This window comes from Cetorhinus maximus, chromosome 12, assembly GCF_964194155.1.
Source record: "Cetorhinus maximus chromosome 12, sCetMax3.hap1.1, whole genome shotgun sequence".
NCBI lineage: Eukaryota > Metazoa > Chordata > Chondrichthyes > Lamniformes > Cetorhinidae > Cetorhinus > Cetorhinus maximus.
In genome coordinates, this window is record NC_135890.1 from 40,100,413 (window position 1) to 40,114,258 (window position 13,846).

The 13,846-nt window shown below is 37.5% G+C and overlaps 1 protein-coding gene across 10 annotated transcripts in view; it reads right to left on the minus strand.

Moving 5' to 3' along the window:
* The window catches only part of hbp1 (HMG-box transcription factor 1), a 66,513-nt gene that overhangs the window by 1,525 nt on the left and 51,142 nt on the right, over window positions 1-13,846 (minus strand). For 7 of the 10 annotated variants that reach the window (XM_078553426.1, XM_078553421.1, XM_078553418.1 and 4 more), the window contains one exon: window positions 6,546-6,714. In XM_078553426.1, coding sequence (XP_078409552.1) covers window positions 6,546-6,714 — 169 coding nt within the window. The remainder of the gene's footprint in view (window positions 1-6,545; window positions 6,715-13,846) is intronic. The other 3 variants (XM_078553423.1, XM_078553422.1, XM_078553424.1) reach the window with 1 other exon arrangement.

Genomic DNA, 13,846 nt, shown 5'->3' on the forward strand with positions numbered 1-13,846 from the left:
CAGGTTGAAAGCCAGACTGTAATACTTGTTGGAGATAAGGGCTAAGGTTTCAAGTGAGATAGACTTTCTTCTGTAATCACCCGAGTGCCATTTTGCATGCACTTTCAATGCCAATGCTCATATTCGATTCTGCACAAAATCTGTTCTCTTATCACAACCTAAGCAGCCCTCGGCACAGTGGTTTTAAAACCACTGTCTTCAGTCTCTCCAGTCTTGCTTTATGCTACCTCTGCAACCTCCTCCAGTTCTTTATACTTGCCTGCACTTATCACTCTAACTTTGATCTATGATATAATTGCGCCCCTTTAAAATAATACCAATAGTGGCAAAGTCTTCAGTCATCTTGCCTCTATACCCTGGCGCTTCCTAAACTTCTTTGTCATGCCACTTGTCTTCAAAAAACTAAATCATCTGCATTTTCAGTTTCCTCCAACTGAAATGCCTTGAGACATTAAAAAGTACGATAATTGCAAGGGTGTAGATGTTTCTGGAATAGTAAGAGGGTTTGGCTCAGAAGAGGACAAGGAAAATTGTTTGAGATGGTCAAACTATTGTGTAAAGGTGGTCAATTATGCCAGCTAATGCAATTTTTGATGTTAAATTTAAGAAGGCAGGGGGAAAGCTCTTGAGCAATCTGAAGGATTGGTGGGGATGAGGTTGCCAAAGGTGGTCACAATGGAGTTGTTCCACCAGGTGGAGGGCTAGAGGAAGAGGAGTTAGAATTGAGACTAAGTGCTGATGAGAAAGCTGAGAGGAATTTTCCAGAGTTCAAGGTCAATGGGAACAAGGTTGGAGACTAACAGGGAGATGAAGTGATCAGACATGGTCTGGACTAATCAAGACCTCACAAGATCGTGAGGCCCTGTCATTATTCAGGATCAAGGTTGGCATTGTAATTGACATGAAGAATGAAGATAGCTTGACAAACTGGGAGAAAGCAGGAGAGTTGAAGTCATCAAGTAGTTGTGTAGTACAAGGCTATAAGCTAAGTCACTGCATTATTGAAGTGATTCCTATTTAAAATTCTCTATAGTTCTAACATTCACGTGTGTAATAGATTAGTTTTTAAAAAGTCAATATCTAAAAGTTCAGTAAATATAGTAAGGTCATCTTGAAACAGTTTTTTCTCTATGTAATAGAAAACTGTCAAAGTCTATCCTCTAGACACAGTATAAACGCATGAATAAATGGAGTGTTTGTGGCTTATTAATCTATTACGCATGTGAATGTTAGAACTATAGAGAATTTTAAATAGGAATCACTTCAATAACGCACAGTAACTTAGCTCACAGCCTTGTACCGCACAACTACTTGATGACTTCAGCTCTCCTGCTTTCTCCCAGTTTGCCAAGCTATCTTCACTCTTCATGTCAATTACAGTCCCAGTTATTACAATAGAAAATAGATAAAAAAATAACAAAAATAAATTGATTTGTGCAGACATTTATTAAGTTTCAGGTTTTGAATATATAAAGCAGTCATTGCTTAATTAACCACAGAAGCCAGCTTAATACTTGAGGCAAAAAGCTAATGATTTTTTTCAAAAGCCTGAGACACCATAATGCTAATAAACATGAAGCATTAAAGGAAAAGTAAGAAGTGAAAAAACAGTTGGTTTATATTGGGCGTATCTGGTAAATATTGTAAATTCAACTTTTAAGGACAAAGGCAAGGCCTGTGACAATGGTTTTCTATTCCTATAAGTCCATTACACCTTCTTTACTCAACTAAATTACCCTCAAAACCTATCAATTCCTTTTTGAAGTTTTATGTCCTCAAATTCAGTTCCACCAAACTTTCCTAATGGGAAACCAAATCAAAGGGGCTGAAATTCCTGCGAGGTTTGTGTGGAAATGGGAATTCTGTCCCAAATCCAGCGGATCAGTCATCTGGATTAAGGGGCAGTAATTGCACTATTTATCGCACTTGGTCTTGATGGGTGTCCACCCTGTATGAAACCTGGGATTTCAGATAAGCACCTGCCACACTATTAAAAAAAGGGTTAGCAGACAAAGATGGTAACTTAAAAAAAAATGCATAATTTCACAGTTCCTAACAGCAACATTGTAAGTCCTGCCTCCCAGATGACATCCTGGGAATATAAGTAGACCTTAATCATGCAGGCATAAAATGCATAAGCAGTGGACATGGCAAGATTGTAGGAAGTAATGCCATTCCAGCAACCTGCTTCCTTCTGACATTGGCAAGAGGGTAGTTGCGTGTGGGTGTGGAGCAGGGAAGCATCCTCTCCATCGCTGCCAGGAATTTTCAATGTTACAAAAGAAAAGCAAGAGACCCAACTGAACCTGACTCTTTACTTGTAATCAGGTAATGGTATGGACCTGGAGTTTGTCAGATTGTGCTGATTTTAATCAGTTTAGTTCACCCAAAATTAACCAAACTAGTGCGAACAATTAACAAATTCCAAGTGTAAAACGTGCCCAGCACAAATTTGAATTTCTGTCATTTTTTGCGGTGGTTTAAAAAAGCATTGCACTGGAAGCTGGTCAACACAGACAAAACTGTCCATGCTCCCACATTAAATTGATCACCATGGCAAGTTACTGCAAAGTGGGCCCATTTGTGGGCCTTCAAGGAGACTCCAAATTGAAGCTTTTATTTGGGTGCAAGGTAGTAGGTACATTTTAAAACTTTAATTTACTAAAACTGACACTACACCATAGAAATTAGTAAATGGTTCTGTATAGTTTTTTAAATTCATTTTGAATTATTCAAAATCATGTTACTCGGAAGGTGGTGGACTAGACACTTACGAAAAATGCTTATTCTTTGTGATAAACCCATTTTCAACAGCATTACTAAAACGGCACCAATCTTAAGTATAATGAAGAATATTTTTAATGCAATTTTTAAAAAATTAGGCTCTAAAATGCTGCTTGACTGTACTGGCTCATGGAAGAATTTCTGTTTGTCAATATATAATTCTGTCTGATCAGAAACTTGAGTAAAATACGAAATCGAACGCAATTTTAAAAAAATTATTCATGACATATAGATGTTGCTGGCAAGGCCAGCATTTATTGCCCATCCCTAAATACCCTCAAGAACATGGTGGGCCACCTTCTTAACAATGGAGTGGTTTGCTTCACCATTTCAGAAGGCATTGCAGTCAATGACATTGCTGTGGGTCAGGTGTCAAATATAGGGCAGATCAATGCTCCCTCTAATTGTTTTATGGAGTGCATGGGTGATTTTTTAATATGCATAGCTGCACATGCATGGTGATTTATAGGGGCTTTACTTGAAAATCTCTATTCAGACCGAGCTCAAGTTGCTACGCAGCTTAGAAGAAATACTGAGCAAGGGCGGCAGATTTCCTTCTCTAAAGGTCAAGTGAACCAGATGTGTTTTCCTGACAAACACCACGGTAGTTACATGGTCACCATTACTGATACTAGCTTTTTATTCCAGACTTATTTAATTAAATGAGTGGGATTTGAACTCATGTCTCTGATCATTAGTCCAAGCCTCAGAATGAATAGTCCATTATAATAATCACAATGCTACTGCTCAAAGTTTGCAAATAATGCGCCCCAAGTGGAAACTCTTGGCCACGGTTTCACTGCAATTTCTTCAACAAGCAAATTGGTAGAAAATAATGGTAGCCAAGCAATACTACCTGCTCCTATAGAAGAGGTTCTGATTCTTAAGCATGCTGTTTTTCACTGTTATTTGGTATCAGTAACACCTAAGGATGAGTAGGTCCAAGCTGTCTTGGAGTGGCTTATTGTAACTTTTCTTCTGTTTGAGTGGATTTGCACTGTTTTTGAACTTCAACAAAAGTCTTCAAATCTCCCAAGTCTTGTCCCAGAATTTCAGATTACGAAAACTGTCTCAAGTTCTGCTGCCTTCTGGAATATATTGTTCCAGCAGACAGACATAATGATCTTAGTTCAATTGCCAGAACTGAAAACATTGAATTGTTTCATAGGAACACATAATAAGCAGTAGTGTAAACTGGAAAATCATCCTTGGAAATATGTAACTATGATGGAGGAATGGTTTCAGCCATGATTTTTATGGGAAAGAATTGGTGCAAGAAAGCAGATAGCTGAGAGGTTTGTAAGGGGCCTCTGGTTTTCAGCTGATGAGTCTGGGAGGGGCATTAAAAAATGAGCAGCTGTTCACTTGGAATAAGAATCCTTGAATCAGCCCCTAAGTGAATAGATTGCATGAGTGAGAATAATTACAGCACAGGAGGAGGCCATTCAGTCCATCATGTCCATACTGGCTCTCTGTAGAGCAATTCCCCTGTTCTATCCCCATAGCCCTGAAAGTTTATTTCTCTCAAGTGCCCATCCAATTTCCTTTTGAAATCATCAATTGTCTCTGCTTCCACCACCCTTGTAGACTGCAAGTTCCAGGCCATTACCAAACGCTACATAAAAAAAGTTCTTCATCACATCCACTCTGTATCTCTTGCCCAAAACCTGAAATCTGTGTCCTCTAATGGGAACAGCTTTTGTCTACTTTATCGAAACCTGTCATATTCCATAATCTTGTACAGCTCTATCAAATCTCCCCTCAATCTCCTTTGCTCCAAAGGAGAACAACCCCAGCTTTTTCAAACTAACCTTGTAGAGGTTGTCCCTGCAACAATTCTGGTATATCTCCTCTGCATCCTCTTAAGGACACTTACATCCTTCCTAAAGTATAGTGACCAGAATTGGACACAATATTCTAGACGGGGCCTAACCAGAGCATTATAAAGGTTCAGCATAAGTTCCCTGCTTTTGTACTCAATATTTCTATCTTTTAAATCTAAGATCCCATATGTTTTGCTAAGCACTCTCTCAGTATGTCCTGCCACTTTCAAACACCTAAACAGGAATCATCATCATCTCTAGTTGCAGGCTGCTGAACGTTATTATCAGTTTACACTTAGGTAGGAGCAAGTATACACAGTAACTTGCCTGTTTTGAACCTATATATTTTATGAAGAAGCATCTGAACTTACTGGTGATGACGAATTGACAACCAGTCGTTAGTTGAAAATAATCAGCTTTACCAAGACAACGAGCATGATGATGATACCAGGCCTTTACAGATGACTGCAACATTTTACTTTAGTGCAAACAGCAGCAAATGCAGTTCAAAATGAAAGCATAAAGGTTCCCACATACTCCAACAATCTGCTAAATATAGACATTTGACATTAGATGGCTATTGACATACGGAACACAATTAAAAGCCACAGGCATGTAGTGGCTTTTGAAACTAGAACAAAAAACAAGAAACAGAGTATCAGACAGGAAAAGGTACTGAGTGCATTCCTACAGGGATCAGTGCTTGGATCCCATTGTTGCTCAGCAACAAAAAAAAATAGACCTGGACGCTGAAAGCAGGCACACTTCTTGACAGCTGCAAACAGCTGTACCAGTTACACCCTGGGAAAAGGGCCACCCTAATCAACCTTTTTGTGAAAGGTTCATGGTCTAGGGGTCTTAGTGAAGGTTAAAATATGGAATAGTGAGAAGTGTACATTTTCAATGTTTAAAGAGAAAAAAAAGTATACCCTTGACTAAAAGCCTCTGGGACAGATGTATAAATATCTAAACAGCAAGGTACTGGAGGTAGAGTTAGGACGCTGGAATTTAATTAACTGGGATTTTTTTGTGCTGTTTTTCCAGAGTTGAGCTGTAATACATCTTGGAGCTTTATTACCTAATGGCATGGAAGTCAGATGTGACTTTGTGGTCAGGGCTTGCTATTTTACTGAGTTAATAATCTCAACAATGCTACTGTGCAGAAACCAAGCACTTTCTCCACAAGGGAGAGCCAAAAGTAGAGACCAAGTAGTCACTTGGCCAATTTTACACATCTTATTGCAGATGGTTCAAGAACAGATTTGGTGAGATCTAGGAATAGGATAGAGGTTAACTATTGCTGTTGCAAGATGTAGGAAGACAATGAATAAAGTTAATTTTTTTTTAAAGTTCTTCCCCACCAAAGTTATGGAGAGAAAGAGAACAAAGATTCTATGATCCCTTTTGTGGAAACCATTCATGATGAAGATCCAGAACTTTCACAAAATAAAGTATGTTGAAATTGCCCCTTCATGCCATTCTGTCTTACATTGTAACAGATGTTAGGCAAACTTTGACCTTCTTGGAGAGATTTTGAGGGACAGGGATGACAGTGCCATAAGCAGACCCTGCAGTCTAAATGTTTAGATTCTAGAATGTTTAATTCTTCAATTCTCAAAAGGGAATCTTATTTGATTAAATTAGTTGAGATGGTTCACTAGAAAACAAGGCATTCAAAATTAAACATCAGTAATCATGAACTAAACGGCCATAACTTGATCACCTTAAACTTCTCCAAAAGTGACTTCAGTGGCAACATGAAGATTTCCATTTAATTTCTATACTTTAGCAATCAACAGCTCATATCGGATGCTAACCATTAGTCAGAATATATCTTTCCCTACCAATATCTCCAAAAAATTCAGATATTATTGCTTGCCTTCCTGAAACAAAGTAGAACATAAAGGTTAGGACAGGCAGACTGTTTTAGATACTCACAGAGTTGCTCCGTTTCCTTTTCCAGCAGTCTGGATTAAGGCGTTTTTGTTCCTCTGCCAGAGCCTTGGCTTCCAATGTATAAATTCTCCTCTCTTCATTTTTCATCATTTTCCACTTGTCACCTAAAATTACACTGATGGCCCTGCAATATATACATATTGGTATATCACTGGACCAAGATATAACACTTAGCAAATATCTCATTTATAATATGTCTGATTAAACACAAAATCTAATCATATTGGTTTCTATTACCACAAAACTATCAATAGTCTACAATGAATAACCATATTCTTAATGTAAATAATTCTTTATGCATCCTCTGATAGTTTACACTGTGGCTGTTAATTTTACTTGGGCAAGCAATGTTCACTGTAACACTGTCAAAAAGAAGTACTTTTATAAATTTTGGGTTTGGTATCTTTAAGATCATTGTTGTATGTTAAGCACACTAACTCAAGTGTTAAAACAATTATTTCCAATCTGAGAAACACATTCTAAATCCATCAATTGCTATCATTTCAACTCATTTTGCTGGGTTTTATTTAAATCTGTCCTAATTCTGGTTAAGTTAATACTACACTGCTCCACAGCATTCCAACTTCAGCTGGGAAACTGGGACAGGACCAGTCTCGCCCTGCAGTAATGTGCCTGAACATTCAATCACTTGAGTCTATAACTGCTATCAAAACCAATTAGTCAGTGCACCCTGAGGCTCATAGGGAAATATGCTAACAGGAGACATCAATAGAAAATTCTTTGGGCAAGTCCAGCTGTTTAAAGAGAAAAAACATTTTTAGGAAGAGAATATAGGGTTATGAGCTCATCCTATTTTTAATCAACTGCTCTTACAATTATCCTCCCATCACTTGTTGGAAAAACACAGCAATCTTGTTCCCGACTGCTGACATAATGAAAATGCAACAGGTTCCCCTGATCATATCAGTAGATTACCCAGAATGGCAAGAAGCTACCCTTGAAAAACTTAACTATCTGCTAAACATGTGCCACTCTCCAGCCATCATTTTCTTTCCAAAATTCTTTAATGTGTTAAAAGCAAAATACTGCATATGCTGGAAATCTGAAATAAAAAACTGAAAATGCTGGAACAACTCAGCAGGTCTGGCAGCATCTGTGGAGAGAGAAACAGAGTTAACTTTGAGTCCAATATGACTCTTCTTCGGATCTCTTCTTTAATGCGTTGTTGTCTCCCAATTCTATGCCCACCTTTCTCACTACTCCATTTCAATCTCTCTGATCAAGTTCACATATCTGCCAAAGCACTAAAACATTCCTAAGCAAATTCACAAATGACGTTCTTTGTGGCTGACGTACAATCCCTCATCCTCCCTGGAGTCTTTGACAAAGACTGCCTACTCCCACCTCCATGGCAATGCCTGGCTCCACCAAATGGGCTGCCAAACTCTCACCTGTGCCTTTGTCAGCTCCAGATTCAACTATTCCAAAGCTAAAATCCAGCACCCACGTATCTGAGCTGAGCTAAAATCCAGGTAGATTTTCCTTTGTCCAATACTGTGACATGAACTGAGTAAAAAGCAGTAACCTCATTGAAATGTTCAAATCAATATCAAAGAAAAGCTTGAGAATCTATACCACAAATTAAATTACAGACTAAAAATAAATTTCTTTAAAAAAGACAAAACATTCTTTATAATATAATTTTATTTCTTTTTGGGTTAAACGGTTTAAATAGTAGGGTGGATATCAATACAGTCCTCTGCCCCAACACTATATAGAAAGGATTAATAACTGACATAATTACTGTTACTTTGCTTGATTGGCACTCTATAACTGATTACCAGGAAATAAACTGGTGAAGTATAGAATTGCATTTGCTAATCTTTCAGAATGCATCAATACTTTGAGTCATCTTCAAAGAAATCGAACATTGCAGCAGGATAATAACTGAAAGATGCTATATCCCTTAATTCAAAACAAACACAATAATATATTTCATTAAAAAGAACAGATAACCAAAGGCAAATAAAGGGCCAATCTGCAAATCTAAATTGCAGAGTCAATCATTTCAACTCAGCTTTCATTCTCATTGCTCAAGTTACCTGAACCTTCAACACCAACATTCCAATTGCTTTGGTATCTATTTGCTCATGACTAAATAACCAAATTTTTTTCAAGCTACTAGTCAACAATTACAATACTGGAATTGTTTAATGCTACAAAAATGCAAGTTTAAAAAAAAATCAATAAGTATGACAACTGTTAGAGCAGTAACTTTACAGAATGTAAACATAGTTCTCTGATGACCTCTGCTGGTATGGCAAGAATTGTGTTGAAAGTTCCATATAAATGGTTCAAAAGCTGGACGTGTCTCTGTAATTTGTTAAGAATATAAGCAAGTTGGAAGCCACAAGGGCCTAATGTCATAATTACCAAGTTCAAGTCAGATGACCTATTCAGGTAGTTCTTCTCGTAGAATTTCATGCATTTTCCACATATCATTGGAGTACAGGACATCTTGATGCTTTATGTGAAATCACATGCTGAGCGTGATACAGACAGATGATCCAGCATACAGTCTCCTACTTTGAAGTCATACAAAAAAATCCCAAATATCTGCAATGTTTTTGATCTAAAACTGTCCTTAAATACTATCCACCGCAACCACCTCCCACCTCCAAAACAAACAACTAAATGTCTACAACTGGCAGGGAAAGCTGGGTGGAATTATGGTTGGTGGAAAGTGCACATCATTTGAAGAATTAAAAAAACGCTAGGCTGGTGTTTCTTCAACCACTGCCCGCATGGACTCAACACCACCAAACAGGGCGAGGAAAGGCCAGCAACCTGAAACATAAACTCTACCTTCCTCTCTCCCCAGACGCTGCCTGACCACCTGAGCGTTTCCGGTATTCTCTCAAAGCTAAACTGGGTGTGACTGAATTTTTTTACATTAATAGTACTTGTCAATCATCTTGTAAATATTGCAAGGAAACATGATAGCTATCCCTTCCAGTTATGTTTCATGAACCCAAGGCAAATTGGGCAAGTTGCAATATCATACTTGGGCAGTTTGTACTACTGTGAACATTACTAATTGGATGTAGAGTGTGGCTATGATCATACAGTAAATGCAAAATTGCAGAGCAATTTGGGACTAATCTGCAATGAAAAAAGACCTCCATAATAGTCACATTATATATTTACCAGCATCTACAATAAACTTCAAAAGCTGTGAAAAATACAAAAAGTCAATTAACAATTACTAATGTTCACAGTAACACTCACCTCAGTCATGTGGTTAAGTCCCGCTCCAGAGACTCGAACACATAACCACAGCTGGCATTTTCAGTGTGGCATCTCCAACAGTCAGCACTGCACTGTTGGAGATGCTGTCCTTAGAGACATTGAACCAAGGCTCCATCAACCCCCTCAGGTGAAAGTAAAAGATTGCAATATTTGAAAAAGAGCAGGGGAGCTCTTCCACTGTCCTAGACGCAACACGCTTGCCTCAACCAACACAGTAAACAGAAGATCTGCTTATTAATTTCACTGCTTGTTTATGGGACCATGCTGTGTGCAAATTGGCTGTGACTGAGTTTTTATTCAGGACTTAAGATTCACCAACAATGTGCTTTAGTGATTACATATGCAATTTGAAGAACTATTACTAGAAGTTAATATATTAGGTTAAATCAGTTAATTTTATTTTTTTCAAAAGAGATCCAGTGGCTCAAACTAAATCAAATCCAATTAAATGCAGACCAGAAACAGCCAGCCACCACAGAAGGAAGAATGAATTGAATTTCTTACAAAGAACATTTTTAACTACTCTTTAAAGTCGCAATCTTTTCAAATAAAGATAAAGCTTACATATAGCAAAGTTATGTTTTCTCAACAGATAAAATCTGCAAGACACTGCTCCTTTTCAGATAATACAGCTAGAAACCACACAAACACCTTTTACTGCATTTAGCAAGAATTTTCCTTTACCATTGAGTCTTTCCAATCCTGTTGCTACCGTGTTTCCTATTACTAACAATAAGGAATGCAGTTACAAATTTTCTCAGGATATATGGGTTTTTTGAACTTATCTACTCTGTTGTCACTTCCAATGTAAAAAAAGGTACATTAATCTTTCACAATCAAAACCAGTTCCGATCTATTTTAAGAAACTGATAGATTATTGAAGTGAAAAGTACTAGATCACCACTGTTAAAACCCTAATTCAGCTTTGATGCCTAAAGAATTGATTTCTAAAATGCTCTCCTTACTAGCCTTCCTGGCTCACCATTCACAAAGTTCAGTTAATTTAGAACTCAATGACAGAAGTTCTCTCCCATGCAAAATTCCACACACCCATCCTTGCCAAGCTCCACGCTTGTAATGTGACCCAGCAAAGTGACTTCAAAATCCTTGTACTAGTGTTAAGTCCTTTCACTCCAGCTTATCAAAGCAACCTACTACAACAATATGACCATTCACTCCTTAACCTCAAATCTCCTAGTCATGCCACCAGTGATTTTCACTCACCTTGCTTCTACTCTCTGGAATTCTTTCGCAAAACCTGTCTGCCTTGCTACCTCTTCTTAATTTCAATAGCTTCCTAAAAATACATCTGTACATTATTGGCCACCCTCCAAATTCTTCCTTAACTCTTGTCAGTGTCCATTTCTTTCTTGTAGAGTGATCTGAGATTCTCTACATGAAAAGTGGTACATGAATGCTGGCAATTATTTTAGCCTTTATTGGTAAATTTTTGCCTTCTGCTGTAACAAAAAGTAGTAAATCTTGTTCATAGTGAAAGTTATCTAGAGAAGGATGATAAATCCAGCTCTTTAGTTGACTGGCAAGATGCCAATAGGATAAGTTTGCAAGTGCACCTCTAAATAAAATTCAACAACTATTTTTTCTATTGTTAAGGGCTGGGGATTACTTCTTTCAACTTCTTAACTGTGACAATATTACAACAGTAACTACACATCAAAAGTACTTAATTAGCTGTAAAGCACTTTGGGGTGTCCCGAGGTCATGAAAGGTGCTATATAAATGCAGGTTTTTCTATAAAACCTTTAAAAAATGCAGAAACAGAGAAATCTAAGCATCTATCCAAAGAAAGCAAATATTCTTGAGAACTCGGCTCTTAAGTAATGAAATTTCCTACTACGCAAATGGGACAGTTTCTGTGAAATACTTTCAACTAGAATAGGAAGACTGTGATTTCCAAATAAAGAGTCCAATTGTGGGGAATACAATTATCTGAATCAAGGAGCCACATTTCTACTTCCCTTTAGCTCTGAAGAGTCATACGGGCTCGAAACGTTATATCTGTCTTTCTCTTCATAGATGTTGTCAGACCTGAGTTTTTCCAGCATTTTTTTGTTTTTGTTTCAGATTTCCAGCATTCGCAGTATTTAGCCTTTAACATCATCAGTTAGCTGGGGAGGACTAATGCACAATCTATTTCCCTTTGTTGGTCATGTCACTTAGCTATACAGTATAAACTAGGTCTACATTATATCTTCAAAACTGAGAAACAATTGCAATCTGAATATATGTAATTAAATTCCTAGATTCTAAAGGACATTGGGCCAAATTTTCCTATAAATGAGCTCCCGATACTTGCGAAATACTGTTAATGACTTAAGATTTGATGATGAAGTTGGTGTAGCTTGCAGCTAAAGAAAATTTAGCTAGGAACCCTTAATCTAAGGTATAGAGTATACTGAATTGGATTGAAAAGTGGGTGGTTGAAAAGAAGTAACATGTCCTAGACAATGTGAACATATCTGATTGGGAATTAGTAGTCATGTACTGCATGACTGAGAACTGAGACAACCATTTATCATATTTATGTATATGTACAGTATATGTACAGAACATTCTGTTGAAGGATCATTCAGACTTGAAACGTTAACTGTGCTTCTCTCCACAGATGCTGCCAGACCTGCTGAGTTTTTCCAAGTATTTTTGTTTTTGTTTTGGATTTCCAGCATCTGCAGTTTTTTGCTTTTATTCAAAAGGACATGGATATGCTGGATTTTTGACTGAATAATGGAAAATGTAGTTTAATATAAAGTGGAGATGTCTGGTATACATTTTAAGGAGTAACACAGCAGGAAAGAGTTCTTGGAATATTTCATGGGTGAATTAGAAACATGATCAGCAAAACATCTTGGATTGTAAAGAAAAGCAGCATATAAATCCAATATAAAGAGGCCAGTGACATCGCATCTGCATCATCATCACCATCAGATTCAGTCTGCAATGTGAAAGGAATATCATATTATAGGACAGTTCAGCAAAGGAATGAGATGAATACCAAGCTTTACGGTGGAAAACATCCTATTATATAAATATACACAGATTTGGATTTGTTTTAATCTCTTAGGGTTAAGTTTTTGCTTTCTTTTCACTTGTAGCTTGAAATAAAATGGTCCAGTTGCTCATTCCTAGAATTCTCCAGGATATAGATGTCACTTAAGCAAAAGTTTCATCAACGAGGAGAGAAGTCTTTTGTTAGAAAAGATTGCAGAATAAGGATCAGTGGTCTCCTTGATAAGAGGGTACATCACAAACAAGCAATTAGTTAGAAGACTGAATAACAATTCCTTTTAAGAGATGGCTATCCATGGCTAGAGCTATATTCCTTCACAATTTGTAGGAAAGTCAAGGAAAAAAATCAACTAAGGTTTCGTTCTCTATCCAGAGTGAAAGCAGAGATCATTTATTTCTCTACGTGATCCCTGCTTAATAACAGTGAGATAGCACTCATTATTATGGAGTAAATTGGACAGCAAATTCCAGAATCTGCACACACGCAGGTTAAATGCAGAAATCTGGAAGCTGCTGTCAGTATCTGCCCTGCTCCTTCAAAAGCTATGTTCCACCAGTACCTTACCGACAGACTCGGCATTGAAATCCATGTAAGGGTTTGAACTTGTATTAACCACTAAACATGCCAAAATCAGGCTGGTGCATTCAGGTCCAAGTGAATTTTTAAACAGCGTGCTAAGTATTAATTACTTACAAACAACCTATCTGGCACTGAAAATTTAATTTTCCAACTGTGGCATCTCATTTATACTTCCTGCTTTCGACTCTGCATGGCTCAATGAACATTTTTCAATGTCATTAGCTGCAAATAAACACTATTTCGTGCCCCGTTCACACCAACATTTCCCTGTAGAAGGCACTGCATTGGATCAAATGCCTGATGACAATAAAAGGCCGCTCAAAAGCTCACAATAACTGTGGGCAACTGTTAAGCCGAATGAAAAGCTTGCATCAGTCCTTCACTGCTAATTGGAAAATTGTTCATG